General features: G+C 47.4%; 4 protein-coding genes across 4 annotated transcripts; 2 read left to right on the top strand and 2 right to left on the bottom strand.

Annotated features, from left to right (window-relative positions):
- Positions 1-8,614: 8,614 nt before the first annotated feature.
- On the top strand, positions 8,615-9,088 carry H6S33_000894 (uncharacterized protein; the record flags this gene model as incomplete). The annotated part of the gene is made up of 1 exon (XM_044832321.1): positions 8,615-9,088. One exon carries the CDS (start codon positions 8,615-8,617, stop codon positions 9,086-9,088), a length of 474 nt encoding a protein of 157 aa, XP_044700453.1.
- A 3,087-nt stretch (positions 9,089-12,175) lies between these two features.
- Positions 12,176-14,024, bottom strand: H6S33_000893 (uncharacterized protein; the record flags this gene model as incomplete). The annotated part of the gene is made up of 3 exons (XM_044832320.1): positions 12,176-13,056; positions 13,112-13,749; positions 13,816-14,024. The coding sequence occupies 3 exons, from the start codon at positions 14,022-14,024 to the stop codon at positions 12,176-12,178; spliced, it is 1,728 nt and encodes a 575-aa protein (XP_044700452.1).
- A 472-nt stretch (positions 14,025-14,496) lies between these two features.
- H6S33_000892 (uncharacterized protein) lies at positions 14,497-15,592 on the top strand (the record flags this gene model as incomplete). Its single annotated transcript, XM_044832319.1, has 3 exons — positions 14,497-14,700; positions 15,005-15,417; positions 15,481-15,592. The coding sequence occupies 3 exons, from the start codon at positions 14,497-14,499 to the stop codon at positions 15,590-15,592; spliced, it is 729 nt and encodes a 242-aa protein (XP_044700451.1).
- Positions 15,593-15,895: 303 nt separating this feature from the next.
- H6S33_000891 (uncharacterized protein) lies at positions 15,896-17,095 on the bottom strand (the record flags this gene model as incomplete). Its single annotated transcript, XM_044832318.1, has 3 exons — positions 15,896-16,042; positions 16,340-16,719; positions 16,798-17,095. 3 exons carry the CDS (start codon positions 17,093-17,095, stop codon positions 15,896-15,898), a joined length of 825 nt encoding a protein of 274 aa, XP_044700450.1.
- Positions 17,096-18,989: the final 1,894 nt, after the last annotated feature.

Genomic DNA, 18,989 nt, shown 5'->3' with positions numbered 1-18,989 from the left:
ATATTTGTAAATAAGCCTGAGAACGAGGTACAAGGCCAGAGGCTTCTCCGAACGTAAGCGTGTTTCCAAATTGGTAGCTGTTTCCGGGTACTTCTCGAAGTTAAGCAAAATGGTTCGCGAACTGGCTCAGATTAGAGAACTCACATGTACTTCGCTTGAAAAACGGGTAAGATCCAGATGTGGCGGCGGAAAGTTATTCCCGCGGCGAGTACTCCCATATTGATTACACCATCAAGGCCATCTGGAACAAACATGAAAACAGCAAATAGGTCTCTAAAGGACACGATTAATTATAACTAGAAGGGAAATATGTGTTCTTATCACGAGACAGTATCTGTGCATAACGCTAACCTAAGAATTCTTCTCATTAATATCTCATTGATTATGTCCCCAAAGTCGTTGTGTCATATTCTATCACTCGCTACTATTTTTTCTTGGATTACTGATCAAGTTAGGGCTGAATGCTGGAAGTGGGGGTCAACCAAGAACCGAGGATATTGTTAACCGTCAACAAGTGCATCAAGTTCCTATGCCATGTCTAGTCAACTCAAAAATAAAGCTGGATGCTCTCAAGTCCTATGTTGATGCGCAAATAGCCGCCGCGTTCAATCGTCCGTAGTAAACCCAGTTTTTGTGTATATATGGGGCGGTGTAGTACAATAAGAAAGTGCAGAATCATCCTCAAAAAGACTTTCGAGACTTGATCCAGCACCCCTAGAGTTCCATCAACAACTGCTACCCCTGATTATTGCGGGGAATTGTCCTGTTCAACTCAGCCTGTATTTTTCTAGCACCACAGATACTTATGCCCAATGACGAAAAACCGCAGAAAATGGTGTGCAAGAAAAGGTGACCAGTTGCGTGCAGCTGTTGAGCGTCACCTGAGACTCGGTCGTGTGATTAGTGATCAGACACATATATATACCGGTATCCTATAAGTTGTCAGTTGCCGAGGTTTAGTTCCAATAAATGATAAGGAATTAAATCAAAGGATTTATTAGCAAAGCCACACTTTTTGGTGACAGCTTAGGGGATCGTCAACGCAGGTGCAGAAACAAAGGGGCCCTCTACCCTAATCTATTCTCAATCTTCAAATCTACCTGTTTATGACACAGGAATATAACTACATTTTCACCCCCCCCCCGGGGGGGGGGGGGGGGCTGGAGAACGATCCTAATTGGATGACATGTGTGTATGCAACGAGTACCTACTAACTTTTCCAGCTTTGAATGAGAATTATGGCTACGTGTGAAATAATTTTGAGTGCGTATGTGCGGGCCGGAGTGCGAAACAACGGCCGCACGTCAAACACGCCTATTGACTGTGGGGAATTAGAGACATAATAAGGAACAGCATGTCTTTCAATTTCTCCATTTCCCGAAACGCTTGTTTTCTTCGCCAAACATCTTTGTTGGCATTAACATTCTTGTCGAATCATATTGTCTAAATCCATAAATCGACCGGAGAAGGTACCTACCTTGGAAGTAGCGGCAGAGAGGAACACAACTTCGACACTCTGTAAGGCGTGAATTGATGCATCAGGCGAACCGGCCATAGTCTGTCCGGAAAGCTTTGTTGCAATCTTTAGTCACAGAAAGGGACCCTGCTCAGCCGTATCCTAACCTGGAGTACGACTATGTGATCTTATGGTTTTCTTTTGAATTCTGTATCTAATTATCACGAACGTCCACTGCACCCGCCAGGGTACATCTAGACAACAGAAAGGCCAGAAAAAGGAACAAGGATCATGCGATATCATCTTATCCTGATATATATCCCGAACCTTGTAAAGCCGATTCCTACAGCGGCACGGTTCAGATAACCTTGTGGGAAGTTTCAGCAAGATGCAGCTTGGATTGAAGGCCGAGCTTTTGGAGGCCCAAACTCATCCTTCCGAGGTATGTGCAGCTCTTGAGGTCAACATTTTAGCTTGATAGACCTATATCTAGGCTTGCGTCGGCTGATTTAGACTTATCGGCCAAACTTAATCTTCCGATCACCTATCCGCGATTGTTATGGAGAGTTCTCATGGATTTGAGTAAGTCCGTTGACTTGTCTAGAGTTCATGCTAAGTCATAATTCATCACTCGTCAACCTTATTTCGAGTGATAAATAAAGCAGACCTATAGCTGGTTCTGGAACCGATCACACGCATCTCCACAATCGTGTTCTAGGATCCTTCTGATATTCCCATAGTTAGGCCGGTATGATAAACTTGGCAGCGTAAGTAAGCATTTAATTTATTGCCTAATGTTGTCTCAGTACGTTCTATTAAACAAAAAGAAAAAAAAATTCTCAGTACGTTCTGCCTGAAAACTTGCCTTGAAACGTGAACTTCACTTGGGGGGGATATTGAGGAATCCCGGATCAGGCTCCGACCTTCCGTCATCTGGGGTAAAAACAAGCTGTCCGCCCACACTTTCGCTAAGCTCACCGATGTTACCAGTAGAGAAGCTTGGGAGTATAATAAACTCCATACATAAGGCAAAAAAAGAGCCGTTGTAGTTGAACCCTGGTAGTAAACTTAGACTACCCAGGTAATATGCTAACTACATGTATCTGTGTATGTACGGGACAAGGCGTGTGACTCCCCTGGTTTTTTCCAGGGCATCTATCAGATACTCGGGAAGTATATACAAGAACCGGAATATGCAGAAATCCAGTCGCGAAATGTCTAAACCAGCGGGGATCATTTCCAGACCATTTTTGCCTAAGTTGATATTCAAGTATAGACGCTTCCATAGCCATGTGTTTATGGGCTTTAGTGTTAGCTACATGGGTGATCACATATCACCATGCTGGACCGAGGGTTTCCTGTCGGCTCTGGCCTATTCGTAACGACTTCTTTGTCTTAAACTGGCGACGCGGGCCCTGATTGGCAAGACAGGCGCCTGTTGGAGACATCACGCCCCCCTATTATCACGGTTATTCCGCTCCCGGATCACAGAGGGTCACTCTTAGATTTCTCTGCCACCATGGAACGGTATGGCTCGAGACCCTGGGATTCTGGTTTGTCGGCTTCAAAGGGTCTGTCCAATTAATCCGCAGAAACCAGAAGATCGGTTACCTAGACAGTGTTAGAGCCTTGCAGTTCTCCGGGGTTGGTGCACTCGAGATGTCTCGAGTAATATATTCCATTTCAAGTTTCTAAGCGAAAAAAACTTATTAACAGTTGGCACCTCAAGCCATGAATCTTGGCCAGGTAACCCGTAATGCGTGCTGGCCTCTAAAGCTTGTCGACTCAAATTGTGATAATCAGTTGTGGCAGACTGTTGACCGGCGAACTCAATCCGGAAGTAATGTAATAGTCTTTGTTGTACGATAGGACTTCACCGCAGGGTATGGGTAGAGTACAATTGCGAAACCGGTCTATATTCGCCTCCATGAAATATCTACTGCGAGGTCCAAGAGGACTTCCGTACAATCCGAGTACCGTAAAATCTGAGAAATTTCGTTGCGCCGCAGCAAGGATATTCTACACCAAAACTTGCATATTGACGTCCAAAGACTGCCTCTAGTTGGCCTATACCCCTGCTGTCTCGCAACGATTTTTCTCAGATTTTGCGGTATGCTTCTTCGACCCCAGGTTAACCCTTCTTGAACAACAGGCTTGCTCTCCTGGTTCTTGCAATGGCTGCAAGTTTCCCCGTAGAAAACGCTCCTGAGAATCTTTTTTTGATTCACCGTGTCTCCTCGTTGAGTCTTGATAGATGAAAATTATAGGGCCGTGTATATATATGCACCTGGGGGTAACAAGTTGCTTTGATTTCCATACAACTTTAAATCCGTCCTGCCATAGCTGAGCTTGTTTACTCAACATCAGCCCGGATGAGGCCAGACCTCTACCCAGGCAAGATTTTGATGATTAATTTAAGTTGGTCTGACCACCCATGTGTTGGAGGTGTCCAATCCCCTGCAGAGCAGTGATTACATAAATACACCACACTATTACTCAAGTGTACGTAAGCATATAATACCAGTAGACCGTCAACGTCTGGTGTAATTGAGTAGCTATAATACCTATGTGCTAACCCTGGCCTCCGACCCACCAATGAATTGTAGCTGTGAGTGGTTGTGAGTCTGCTCCTACCGTTGCAATTACAAGCACGGGTAACCTTGAAAAATAAGGGGAAACTTATGCTTATATGACCCAGCATTAAGGTCTCTATTAAAATTCATACCGGCTAGTCGCCGCTTTTCTTGGCAATAAACAAATGAAGTTAGTTTTTCCAAAACTAAGAGGAGTATGTACTTATATACTAATTCTTCAATCCTCTTTCCGTATTGAGGATTGCCAAGGGAAATGGCGACTGAGTGGCCACGGCGCCGACTGGCTGACCTTGCGTGGTATATACGTATGTAGACTTTGAAGAGACTACGGATTTTAGATAACAGCATTATGGATGAAGATGATACGATAAAGCTTGCCGGTTAGATATTTAGGTAATATTGTACTTAAAGATTATGATTTGTTCCGTTTCGCGGTTAAAGAATACGACGAACATTCTAGAGGCCGATGGGCCTTGTTTTATTGCTTATAACCATGGAGGTTACTCAACATGTATGTACTATCGCCGTATTGATATTTTCAAGGATACATGTCAACCGGCGCAGACGTTTGACTTTAGCCGGTAACTATGTTGGTGTTCTGGTTCCACTTTTAAGAGGAAGAAATGTTAGGGAAGTACAGCCGGTTCGTATCATTGCTTGTTTATTTCCTTGTTTAAGCCAGGTGTCGAATAATCCCTTCTCTGTAACATCTTTACTCAAAAGCAGCCATTGAGATACCGGCCGTTTGGTAGCGACTCACGAAATACGGGATATATGTGTAGGGGAGAATGCACAGATGAATTGGACGCGAATATTGCTTCTCTATCTTGCTACTTTAGCTCCGTGTGTCAATATAAGTGGATACACAGACCCAATCATGTGTCCAAGAAATATCTCGACCCAGAGTAAAGGTTATTGGGTCGATTATCCTGATGTAAGTATTCCTGGCTGGCTGGCGTTACCGATATCAGCATCGTATAAGTCTGCAATTGAGCCTGAGAGCGGATTTCTGAACATGATTCCTACCCAGTACCACGCAATTCCATGCAGAATAAAGCCGTCACTAAAGTGGCCTTCTAAAATTGGGAAGATTTCAAGAAGCTACTTCATAGATAGATGCCCGAAATTGTGACAAGAACGCCACATGACAACGTGGTAATGTCTTAGCGGTGGAGGTTATGAGAGTATCATGCCAACTTGTTCTCTGAGACTGTTTTCTGTCTTCTTTCAGCCAGTGGTCTGGAACTAACTCTCCAGAATTTACTAGAATTCTAAACAGCTTCTGGGTTTTGTATCGGATAGTTTATCTTGTTACAAAATGTAGATGATCGGGTGGTGTGCACAATATAGTCGATAACCTAATAGATGTTTCATTCAAACGTTAGACCTTCCTAGAAAAACATCCGTGCAATTCCCAAAGGCCTGGTAACTGAAAAGTGGTCAAGGCCAACCGCTAGAACTGAAACTGTTTTCCCAACACATCCGCTGAACCAAAGTTGGTAGAGATCCTCGTGATGATTCATAGTGTCAAGCATTCGACCATAGATCAATGGTTGGTTACTCTTGGTGAATCGCAGGACTGATTTGTCCGCAAGTGGTCACTAATATGTTTAAACTCCGAGACATTCAAAATGCAAGCAGTTTTGATGTCGAGAGGGTACCTCAAATACATGCCCACAATGATAAGACCCATCTATATTAACACTAAATTTCCCTGTCTCCTTAGACATTCCAGTGTTTGTGAATTTAAACTGAGGGAGGCGACGTTTATTTCTTCAAAGGGAATTAGTATATCTGTTAGCTTGTTATGTTCTTTTTTTTGGCGTTGCATCATCCGACTGTTGTTACCGTACCTCCGGGGAAGAAGGCTGTGAGAACATACCAAATTTACCGGCGTTACGGATCAGGCCTTTGGCGTTGTTCCACTTAGAACGGCACAGGTCCTCATAAAGAAGCGCCGAGAACTCCCATATATAGTAAATTGCCGGCATCAATAGTCCCCTCTCTTCCGTAGTTTTCCGCATACTGCGGTAGGGTTATGCACATGTAAAGAATTCTCACAGGGTGACTGACGATGGAGACACTGCTGACCAGACTGAATTAATTGGGTGTTAGAATGAGAAATTTTGGGACACACGGTGCCAGAGACCTTCCTCTCAAGTCTTTACCGGCGCACTGACTCGAATCGGCCAATATTCCAACAGTATTTCAAGCTCAATCTGGGGCCAAGTTACGGACGATAGGCGGGCATAAAGCAGACGATCGAGATCGAGATTCTAATAGATAGTGCATTTATGACGAGATGGTCGTGTTCTAGAGTATAAAACTATTTAGATACTGGGAACACCTATCCCTTGTGAACATAGACAGGCTGCTGCGTAATCAGTACAATTCTGTGCGCACATAAGCTTTAAGAGGGAATGGATTACCGGATTTAACCCAGAGATCAGCACGCCATAACCACCGATCCAACATGCTCCACTCATTATTTGACCTTCGCTTCTTCATAAGATTCATTTATGTATGTTTATTCAAGCGGTATACATATAGTAAACAGGTTTGTTAGGGCACCGTGGGGGCGTTCGGTAATTCCCACCGGAGGAAAAAGTAAATAGTGTTTGGTCCTGGTACATTTAAGTGTGGTGTTCATATGTATAGTGCATTCTTCTCGAAGCTCCCGAAAAATTGCAAGCTGTTATCATATCATATCATATTCGGTGTGCACAAACAAGATCAGTTTTTGACCGCATCTTGCTCTTCATGGTTCTCCTCACGTTCCTCAGATATTGGAACCATGGATCACATACATGTATGCAATGCAGTGTAGCTGAGATCGGTTTTAAATAAATGCCTAGGTGCATAAACCCAGGAATCGAAAGGGGGCTAGAAGTGAAAGAAGTAGGTGGAGACTAAAGAAGACATACCCACAGTGCAATATTCAGCCTTTCCCTCCAATTCGGAACTTCCTCCGTACCAGGTTCTTGGGTATGAGATACTCGTGTCTACTGCAATAATTCTTGGAGCTTAAGAATTTTTTTGGTAACGTATATGGAAGGATAATGTATCCCCCCGTCTGGCGCGAAAAATGTTGCCCCCCCCCAAAAAAAAAAAAAAAGTAAATTGTGTGTGGCTTTACTAACAGATCCTGTTACCTCTCTTATCAAATAATAGATCTCTCATACAAATTTAATTCCTGTATTATAGGGGGGCAGCATCGCCGGACTATAGCTATGGGATACCGAACAGAATCTAAATCGGGGAAGCTCGGGGCGGAGGCTGTTGAGAGAACTTACTTATCCCTTAAGCTGTTACTTAAATGCTGCCAACATGAGATATGGTAACACCAGGCGAGCTTCGCACGCAAGCCACAGAATTGAGACATGATACTTGGAAAAGTTGGCAGCTTTAACAGCGTAAGGGATAGTAATTTTTGATCAAGAAGTAACAACACAGCTGTTTGAAACCCCCACGTCTAAGAAATCCAGTCTGTTGGTTGTGGCTGGGCGACCCAGCAGTCTGTTTACTGTCGGACTCCAAGGCTGAATTTGGATGTTGCCGGGTACCGCGCATGGGATGCATCGATGGATGGGAAACAGAAGTCGATTCCAGACTGCCGGGTCACTTTGGGTGGTTCCTATACCCCCGCTTTTCCCGCTGCCTATTCCACTAAGGCAATCCACATGCATGCACTCGGGGAGCCCACACACTCCAATATAATGGAAACCAGCCCACCACAACGGTACACCCAGCCTGCTGGGTCGCTTCCTTCAAAATAGCCCCATCCCCTGTCCAGAAGCCCAGCAATACCCACCCACCCTAGTGAAGAAAAGAAAAGTGCACAGTGCACAGCGCAGTACTTCGCTTTTCTCATTTTAATTTCTTTCCTTTACATGAGATGAATGATCTGTGTGGACTACTCCTCATTACTGCGGGAGCGCACCATGATAACCCTTTTTATCGTTCGTAATTTTCAATTATACCCCCAGACGTTGTTGATACATACTGCTTCCCCAGGAATGAGGGACTTTATTTTTTACGCTTTGATCGCAAACTCCCCCCGCAGCCGTTCTGACGGAGGTTCTTCCATGAATCTGTCTCCTCCTTATCCGATTCCTGCCCCTCTTGAGACCTTGATCCCCGGTCCATGCCGCTATAGCGGAGATGAATTGAGTTCATCCGAAGGAGCTTAGTACTCCCGCACTAGACGAAGAGAAGCAATCTTGTGTACTCCCCATCCTTATTGTTGGTCCCAGTTATTAAGTCCTCCCGAAGAATTGGTAGGGCATTTCTAAATTATATAACAGCAGCACCAGGACGGTTGTGTTGGTGAGAAAACAAGAGATCATACCTGCCTATATCCAAGAGACTTCTATTCGATACTAAATTAGCCTGGCTGGTACTTTATCACCACAAGAGCACAATATAACTACCCACTACCATACCTTTTCAAGTCAGACGAATATCATTCAAGAAGCCTTCCAGGACGCCTATTGAAGCCATCAATATTTGCTGTATTTTAGCATAATCGAGCAGCATCCTTCTCTCATAAAATCAACTCAATACGATGACGGGCAGCAAAGATTCCAGGCCTTTAGCGGTAGACCCAAACTCTCAAATAAATCGGCCAGGCCTAGGTTCTGCTCAACAAACACCCTCCCAATCATATTTCTCTTCCTCTCCCTCACCGCCACCATCATCCCCTCTTCCACCACCTCCAACCACTCAGAAAAGTGTCCCTTTCTTCGACCGAGCGATGAGCAATGCATCTAAACGCCGAAAAATTGTTGATTGTGGCCGCCAGCAGCTCGAGATTCAATGGTCGGCTCACACAAACGGCGAACCAATTCCTGCGTTTGATTGCTCCTCCCTGAGTATGGATGATTTCGTCCAGGAATTTTCAAATGAAAATGCCATTGAACGATTCTCCGTATGTGATTGGGTAGACGACTCAAACGTCGTCCATGCCCGTGTGGCGATGGCAGAGCTTGAAAAACACTATGCAGCATCGACGAGTACGAGTACCAAATCCACGCAATAACGGGAGTGGAAGAAGACAAAAGTTGATTTTTTTTTTCTTTGCTTTGTCTCATTAAAATTCTCGCTTTCTTTTGGTTTGTTTTGGTTTGTTTTTAGAGGGAGGCGTGTCATGATATTTTTTCTTATATCATTGTTAGAAGTTTAACCCTACCGTGATCGGGTTAAGTGAAGTGGTAATTCACTTCAAGCGTATTGCGTATAAAATATCGCAATAGGGAATATCTAGATGTCAGCCTTTGCTTCGGGAATTTGCTGAAGGATCTGGTGCCCGTGTTATGTGTTTCCTTGTTTTTGTTGAATGTCCTGTTTGAATTGTTATTACACCTCGTCTCAGCGAAGCAACAATGCAGCCCATTTTGTTTATTACAAAGGAAGAAAGAGTTAATTGTTCGCATTTAGGCCCTGAGTTGAAAAGGTTTAGGGCTCTCCCTATGCAATAAGCCGTTCAGATTCTTCCATTCGAATACGGGTATAGTACGGCGGGTTATCAGCCTTTTCGGGTTGATCAGGTGGTTTGAATCAGTTTTGATTAAGATCTGGTTACCGAACGCACGTATGTCACTTGCCGAGTTAGCCGAATTTTGTTCTATTTCTGTGGATCATAACTACCGTGGTTAAGATTTTCGAACCAACGGTTTATTATCCATTATTTTAGAGTTGTGCTCTTGATATTGCTGTTTCAAAGTTTTAGTAGTGGCCTGGCCCTTTCCCCTGCGAGACATTTACCGAACTCTTCCTTCCTTTTCTGCAATGAGTTATCCTCTGGCCTGAGAATCTTTAGGTGGGCCATCACGACGACTTTGCTTCTCGCAAAACTGATGATGCATAAGTGTATCTCACTATGAGAGATCTTAGGCCACCATTTCTCTTTCATACAATCTAAGTCCAATTCAGCCCTCACCAACAAGATCTTGGAGATTATTTGTAGCAGGCGATGATTCTTCGAGCATTTCTCGGTATCTGTAATTGATGTGCCGCCCATCTGTTTCCAGTCCGTCTCGAGACTTGATTGCATGGCAGCAGTGGCTTGACTTTAAAGGGCAGCGGCAGCGGCGGGCGATGGGGTGCATATACCTATTCCCGTTGACTTTAATACGGCGGGCAGCCACCTGCAGAGGAGTTGAAGTTAGGATATATGCCGATTATCCTAGCACCCCCTGTTGATACGCTCGCTTCTAGCACACTGACTGTAGGAGATGACCGGCTCCACGTAGCCTGATCTTGATAGAGACGAAATAGGGGATAAATACGAGATGGAGACTCCCGAGAAATAGTTGATATCGATGCGCACACTTTCGTTGTTGTGATAGGCATCAGGGGACGTTGATAGGATGAGCTACTATTGACGGATCTGCAGACCATGTACCGGTAGCGTGATCTGTACCTGGTAGCTCATAGTACTCGTCATCACTCATGAAGCGAGTCCTTTTTGTCATAGCTCCTTTGTTTCAAACGGGTCAAGAACAAGGAACAGGTCTTTTGTTTAAATTTCATGACGTAACGGCAACGGCTAGCTAAGATCATTGATTATCACTCGTCCGACATTGTTAGTCGACCGCGCACGGGTTCAATGACTAATAACTCATTAATTGTATTCCGCGCACGGGGTTCAACATTGATAGTAAATTGATGTGTAACAACCATGAACGCCGAGATGATTTTCATTAATCAGTTCAGGGATATGCTGTAATGTGAAAATAGGACCAGGGGCTGGAAAACCTGGAGATTAAGCGAGCAATAGTGGCCGGCTGAAGTAAAGTAGATCAGTAGTACGGAATCCTAGTATAGCAAGACGCACGATAAGGTGCTTTCAGGTACCAATTTGCAACTCTAATCGAAAACTATGTTCATTTTGCTAACCTGGAAGATACATGTATTTCTGCCAGGAATCTGGAATGGCCTGTATGATATCAGGAGGATTCAATGGTAGAAAGCCACTGGTAGTAACGCTGTGCATGTTTGTCTTTACAAACAGTCTTAGACGCATCAGACCAGGGTTTCGCTACAGTGACAGTGGGAGCAAGACCCACGAGAAGAGAGCTAGACCCTTCAAATTGGACTATACGGGTGCTTTTCCTGGGCCCTTCATCTCCCTTCTTTCCTGTTATAGCAGAACCTTGACTCTTCCCCTCACAGTCACAATTCACAACCCAAACTCCAACTCGAAATCTAAGCTTCGCACAACTTCACCAACCCCATGAGTGCCATTACAGACCATAACTAATGACTCTTGTGCGGGACACGCGGGCCAGGTCTAGGGGCCAGGTGAGGTAAGGCTACGTACAAGTGTGAGGTCGTTGCATGGATGATCCAGTACTATAGACGTGTAACCCCGAGACCGAGTGATATTCCATGTGTGACAGGATCCTAGCCCGACGAGTATCAACCCATGATTAAATCCAGAAATCCTTGGAACTTGAATGACCGACCATATATTAACTGGCATTCACGGACCGAGTGATATTTTATGTGACATAGAGACGGAGACGGCGCCAGATTTGAATATGTGGTATTGATCCTTAGGAGCACGATTGTTGGGTTTGACAAACATAGTCAAGTTGATTAGGTTGATAGATTGCAATTGCAAGACGATTTGTCCTCAAGAGCCAGAAAGAAGAATCGAACTGTAACTAGTCTATCTTGATTGAAACATCTGATTTCTTCCTAGCAATCACATCTATCTCGCACTGCCCACACACCCAGTTGGACCATAGACCAAGTAAATATCTCATTAAACCCTAGCATGCATGCATCTCTATACATGACATGTCACCTCGTTATTTTTGTTTTTATCTTTATAACCACGTTCCAGCCCGATTGATAAAACAACTCCCATGAAAAAAAAGCTAATAAAAGAAGAAAAACGATCTTATAGTCAAGGAACACACGCCCCACAATCGCCCAACACAACCCATGATGAAAGAAAGAAAGAAAGGGGAAAAAAAAGAAAAGAATAAAAGGTACAGAGAAAAGAGAGCCATCCTGTAAGAAGAGAAAACTAACAAGAAAGCAGAAACTCTAAACACCAACACCCCCCTCCCGCAGAGAAAGAAAAAAACACACTAGTTATTACAAGAAACTCACCGGATCAGATCTCAATATCGATCCCAAAATCCAAGGACGCAATAACATCGTCCACACCACCCATTCTGCGTCCCTTCTTTGCGCCATTACCGATCAAGCCCACGCCTTTCGGTGTATCGGAGTCCTCCTTGGTGCCAGAAGCGGAGCCCTCGCCTTCAGCCTTATCGTTACGGACCTCGACAGAGCTGTGCATGACCCTGGCCTTGGTCTTGACCCTCATGAACGGATTGCTCATCTTTCCATTGCGTTCAGCCTCCTCGGCTGCTTTCCGGGCCGCACGTTTCTCGTCTAGCTCCGCCTTCCGGAGCTCTGCAATATTGCGTTTTCGGTTTTCGGCGTTAAGGCGAGCAAGGCGGTCCATTTGACTGTCGGCCCTTGCATGTGGCCGGCCCTTGGAGTCCTCAAGTTCCTGCATCTCCTTGTCAAGGCGAAGGATCTCCGCCTCATCACCGTTCGTCACGGCGAACTCTCGCTGCTGCTTTAGTCTAGCGCGGGCCATGACGATCTTGACAGGGTCGATCTTGTCCTTGTTGCGCTTTTTGATCATTTCGCTGATCTCCTCCGGTGTGAATGTGCGGGAGTCAAGGACGCGGATGTCGTGAGCTTTCTTTTCGACAAAGCTGAGGGTAGGAAGAGACACTTTGTCGAATTCAAGCTGCTTCTTGAAGCGCTGGTACTCGGATTCCGTCATAGGGGAGTCACTGAGGAAATCCATTTGGAAGGACTTCTCGGAGAGACCGTGTTGGATGCGGACATGTTTGTCTGTACGACGCTTTCCGTCCAGCAAAGTGTAGGGTTTGCCAGTAACAAAGCCTTTGATCTGGCCGATTCTGTAGGCAGTGGTGTCCTTCTCACGGTCGTAGAGGGACACACGGACGAAGCAGTCTATATCCCGTCAGTACAAGTATAAGATCAGAAAGCATAGAGAGAATATACAAACCTCGCACAGCCTCTTCAAACCCAGGATAGTCACAGAGTTTCCCCATTCCCGACCGTCCGATCCGGGCTCTGTTCAAATCCGCAAGCTGGATCTCCCGTTCCTCTTTGGCGGGGGCATACAGCTCCTCCGCGAAGCCCGTCTTCTCATCCTCTTCATCCGCCAAGCTCCGTCTCTTGTGACCGTCGTCATCTCCCCTTTCAGTCTTGCCCGATCCCGCAGCCCTAGTGCTCCTATCCTCTCTTGCCTTCTTCAACTCCTCCAGCTTCCCGCGCTTTGTAGTCTCCTCCTTCTTCTTCGGCATGCTCTTTGTGCGCGCGCTCCGTCTCGTGTTCGCGTCTCCGCCAGAGACCTCACTGGCGGCAGTACGGCTCTTGAGCAGATTCCGAAGATGTCTGTCCTGCTGTGCACGCTCGATCTGTGCCGCTCGATCTGCAAGCTCAGCCTCTCGCGCAATCTCCTCCATGGCAAGGAGACGCTGCATATCTGCCGTGTCTTTATATTTGCCCTCGAGCGGATAGAGATCGCGGACGCTTTCCTCCTCCTCTTCCGACGAGGACGAGGCGAGATCCATTGCTTCGTCTGCGTCGCTCTGGGAGGAGGCTTCGTCTGACGAGGGTGCTTCCGAGAGTGCTGACGAGCTTTGGGGAGAAATGAGATTAGCATTGGCGGATGAAAGGGGGCGGGATCACGAGATAGGGGCTTACTCGTCATCATCGTCATCGCCGTCGTCGTCAGAGTCCGTCTTTTTAATCTTTTTAGAGCGTGGTTTCTTTGAGGATGTTGGGCGGGTGCGTTTTTTGGCGGGGGACATTGACGTTGGTGGCGAGGAGCGTTTTCGGCGTGGGGGAGAGGACAGCTTTGTGTCTTCGTCGTCTTCGCCCGCGAGCATGAGGAGTTCGTCGTCGAGAGACATTCTGGCTGATTTCTGGAGAGTTTTCCGGGGGTGTGAAGGGGGTGTATGTAGAGGATTTCACGGGGGAATAAGAGGAGAATAAGGAGAGAAATGAGGGATTGAGGAGGAGAAGGAGGGAAAGGGGGAAACTGGGGGGCGTTGGGTTTATATGTATTTATGCTTGTGGATTAGAATTTACATCAGCAACAGCAGCAGCAGCATAAAGTACGGAGCACAGGACAGGGCGCGATGCTCCTGGGCGAAAAGTGGAATTTAGGGCTTAGGGTTGATGACTGAGCGGCGCTTGCATGACGTCGCGTCACCCCGCGCGCCGCAATCAATTCAACCCAACCCTTTTATTCTATTCAGATTGATTGCTGCACTCTGCTTCTGCCTATTCACTCTCGAACCGTGTGGGGGGTGCAAAGACGATCAATAGCATAAGCATCACCCCAGCAAGCATTAAAGCAAGCACAATCAATAATACCAAGCCATGGCCAACAGGTTTATTGCTACTGCCCTCCCAAAGCTGAGCATGAGGCTCGCAAGGGTGCAGTCTGCAGCACCCTCTTACGTCTCTCTGCGGGGACTTGCTACCGCGGGTGGTGCTACCCCGTCTGCTGCCTCCTCGGCGGAGAAAGTGCACCCTCCGGCTCGCCCGTTGACGCAGAAGGAAAGGGACTTTTTGGAGCGTGCTGTAAGTGTGGCGTCTACTACTTTGTTTGTTTCCATTATGCACATGCACACATAGTTTAGAGCCAATGGTGCTTTTGGTCCAAACCTACATGTAGCGAGGGAGCTCCTATAATACCCAAAAAGTCATTGGTGGTGTTAGGGCCCAATACGTTGTGCGACCTATGGACCCTAATACCGTCAATCCCTTTTGGGAAATATGGGCAAACCGATCATTACCCCCCCGCCCCACCCAATATCAATACCTATAATAACATTGATGCCCCCCCCCACATAATAACCCCGATCTAACCAACCCCCCCCTCCAGATCCGCGTCAACCAAGCCGGCGAACTCGGCGCAAACCTCATCTACGCGGGCCAATACGCCATCTTCAAGAACGACGCCCGCCTGCGGCCCTTGATCCGGCACATGTGGGACCAAGAAGTGCACCACCTCAACACCTTCAACACGCTCATCGCCAAGCACCGCGTGCGCCCCACGGCCATGCGGCCGCTGTGGAACGTGGCGGGCTACGCGCTCGGCCTGGGCACGGCGCTGCTGGGCGAGAAGGCGGCCATGGCGTGCACCGAGGCGGTCGAGACCGAGATTGGCGGACACTATAATGACCAGATTAGGGCGCTGCTGGAGATGCTGAGGGAGGATCCGGAGCTGCTGAAGAGTGGGGAGTTGAAGGAGTTGGTGGATGTCATTAGGGAGTTTAGGGATGATGAGTTGGAGCAGTGAGTGTTTTCTGGCTTTCTTTTTTTTGGTGTGGTTTTGGGGAGTGGTGCTGACCTGTGTAGTCTGGATACGGCGGTGGAGCATGATGCGAAGGGCGCTGGTGGGTATGAGTTTATCTTTAATGCGATTAGGGGAGGGTGTAAGGCGGCGATCTGGGTTAGCTCTAGGGTTTGAGGTGCCGGTGGGGAAGGGGGGCTGTATATAGGGTTACGTTCTGCTACTGCTATTCTTGTTCTTGTTCTGGTTTTTCAGGTTTGAGGTGTATGGCGCATTACTATGGAAGATCTCGATGTGTGGTTGCAGTTATGATTGTACATGTACTTATAACCACCCACATCCCACGCAATAAAGCTTCCGACGAATTTCTTTACTTGACTAAAAACCTGCCAACCGATCATTACCCTTTCTAACAACATGATTTACCTACAAGTATTGGCTATAAGTGTTTACCTACTGCTATATATATAATATCTACTCCTACTCCTTCTTCTTCCCAAACAGCTCGACAATCTTCTCAATCGTCGTATTCCCCCCACTCAGCACAACACCCACGTTGTACCCCCTCCCTCCCCTCCTCGCCCTCCCCTCCTCCCTCTCCTCCGCCGCCCACCTCTCCACCTCCTCCTTCCACCCCTCCCCCCCGAGCACAACAGCAACAGGCACCGCCCCACTCGGCTCCACCAACACCTTCATCCTCTCCACCACCAGCCCCATCGCACTCAATATCTCCTCCTCCCCCACCGTAAACACCCCCTTCACCAACTCCTTATCACTCACAACCCCCCAATTCAACACCCCCACCGGCGTCCGCAGCCCATCCGCAACAGTGCCACTAACAACCCTCTCAACCCGCCTCCCCTCCTTCAGCCCCCGCGCAGCGTCGTCCGCCCCCTCCCGTGGCTCAGCACCATACACACGCACCCCCGTCCCCGCACACGCGACCGCAACACCACTCAGCATCCCGCCGCCGCCGCACGGCGCCACGATCGCATCCAGCGGCCGTCCGAGCTCTGCCGCCTGCTCTAGGAGCTCGACGGCCAGCGTCCCCTGGCCCAGAATGATGTTGCCGTGGTCGTACGGCGGGACGTACACGGCGCCGGTGCGCGCCTGGACCTCGGCGGTGGCGGCTTCGCGCTCGACAGAGGTGGGCCCGCTGAAGGTGACGGTGCCGCCGTAGGAGCGGGTCGCGGCGATCTTGCTGGGCGTGGAGATGCGCGGCATGATGATGTAGGCGGGGATGGGGAAGCCGCGGGTTTGGGAGGCGGTGCGGGCGGCGAGGGCGAGGGCTTGGGCGTGGTTGCCTGTCATGGTGGGGTATATATCAGTACCTATAGCTGGAATATGGACATCTAGCTAGCTTGGGGGTTATATAGAGATACCAGAGCTATGCGTCACCACGCCATTCCTCAGCTGCTCGTCGGAGAGGCGGGCGAGTGCGTGTGTGGCGCCACGGATCTTGAAGGCACCGATCTTTTGCAGGTTCTCGGCCTTGAAGAGGAGGGTTATAGGCGTGGTGGGGGTTGAGGCGAGAGCGGAGAGGGTGGTGGAGGTGAGCACGGGGGTGCGGTGGATGTGGGGTGTGATGAGGGCGTGGGCGGAGAGGACGGAGTCGCGGGTGAGCGGGAGAGTGGATGGGATGGGGGTAGGAGCGGGGACGGGGGCGGGCTCGGTGGACATGGTGAGATGTGTGGGTATTTTCTCGTGTCTGTATAATTTGGTGATTGGATTGTGGAGGTGAGGGCGGTGAACTGGTGGGGAAGCTATTGTTAGATATACTGACGCATATAGATACATAGATGACTGGGATGTAGAGTGGGGCGGCTATATTGATTGATCCCTGGTGTGTCTTTTGCCTTTCTGAGGCTTGCTCGGATACGTCAATGATCGTCAGCATGGCGGTTGGAAAACATGATTTCTGATGATTTCGGTTCTGGACTGACGATACCAGTACTAAAAAGCTCGATATGCCATGATGAGTAATTAATATGGGAATTGCAGGTAAATGATAGGAAATACTAACCGTAACATTGCTACAGGCCCAGAGTTACGATACCGACCAGAGCATAGCTATTACTATCACTCTACGCACCGAAGGGTGGTAATGATCAATCCGGCACCTTTTCTTATATGCCCCTAGATACACCACAACTGACTCGGTAGGGACTACTAATAATTCATGTAGTTAACACTAACACTAACCGAATTAGCCAACTGTAATAATTACTAGTAGATGGGACTAATGCTACGTAGCGGGGATCTAGAGCAAGGTATCGTTTGCATACTCTGCTGTTGGCCAATTAATGCAAGGGCCCAAACGTCCCAAATGAGGCCAGCCCCCCAACTAGTCGCCCTCAATACCCGAGTCACCAAACCCCCAACCCTAAGAACCCTTAGCAGGACTATCTCTGCCACGAGTGGTTAGTAGTTGTTTCATTAGCCAAGTCCACTTTGCTCATCATTTTCCATCGATTGGCGATTAGTTGACAATAGATGACCATCATCTAATTTTTGGCTGCCGCATAAAGTATCACTCGACCAGTGCCTACCGTCCAGGCCCCAATGATACCTAAACCCACGATCACAAACCAACGCTCGTCTGATGGTTGATATTCGGTGAATAAGCCACTACTAGATCTTCGCATGTTAATACATGATTAGTCCCGGCCTTCCTATGTGGCATGAATTAATACTCACATGACGATTGACTCCCGATGTCTGACGTTTTTGAGCGAACCAGGAATTCAGTATAGATTTTGGTCCTACGTACGTGAATTACAGGAGAAAAGCTCAAGCTCGGTTCATGGAAGTAGACAAGCTCGAATGACAGTATTGTGATAATGGAGCAAAAGGAAAGGAAAGCAAGACACACTAGAGAGAAATAGCCGAAGACAAACACTACATGTAACTACTGAGGACACAGTATTCGCTGTGATCTGTCCTTTGGCCCATTGGCTATCTGTCCTCGCATTACCCGCACGTCCCGAGTCAATCAACCTGCCTGCGCCACAACGTATTACAACTATTAATTATCAGCGCCGATGCCTGGTAATGATCAATGTGACGCTGTTTTGTGCCTTTAACTACATGTAGCTAGCTCTTATTCGGCACCACCAATCACTAACGAGTAGTTGATTAGCCACTGACCAGATTATCTAGGTAGCTGCAACAGTTATTAGGATATGGGACCGATGTGACATGGAACAAGATATCATTTGGCACATATACTAATACTCTATCGTTGGGCCGATAAGGGCTAATTCTCGCAAAGGCTTCCTGGCTTGAATACCTACTTGTAATTAGGACACAGCCCTTATCACTAGCCCTCAACTCAAGCCGCCGACCCCCAACATTAAGATCTTAGCCGACTATATTTGGAAGTGTTTGCCCATGCATCCAACTTGTTGTTACCCGGGAATAAGATACGGATACATCACCGTTACCGATTACTGATGACGGACGCATGAACTATCACTCGGTCCTCACCGCTCCTCGTCTCTATTGATATAAATTCAACAGCGCCGAAAAGCTCGATATTTCTTGACGGGTGAGTTATAGAGTCTTTACAGGCGCG

This window comes from Morchella sextelata, assembly GCF_020137385.1.
Source record: "Morchella sextelata strain SCLS chromosome Unknown scls_1, whole genome shotgun sequence".
Taxonomy (NCBI): Eukaryota; Fungi; Ascomycota; class Pezizomycetes; order Pezizales; family Morchellaceae; genus Morchella; species Morchella sextelata.
Note: the sequence above shows the minus strand (reverse complement) of the source record. Positions and strands in the feature narration are given on the sequence as shown.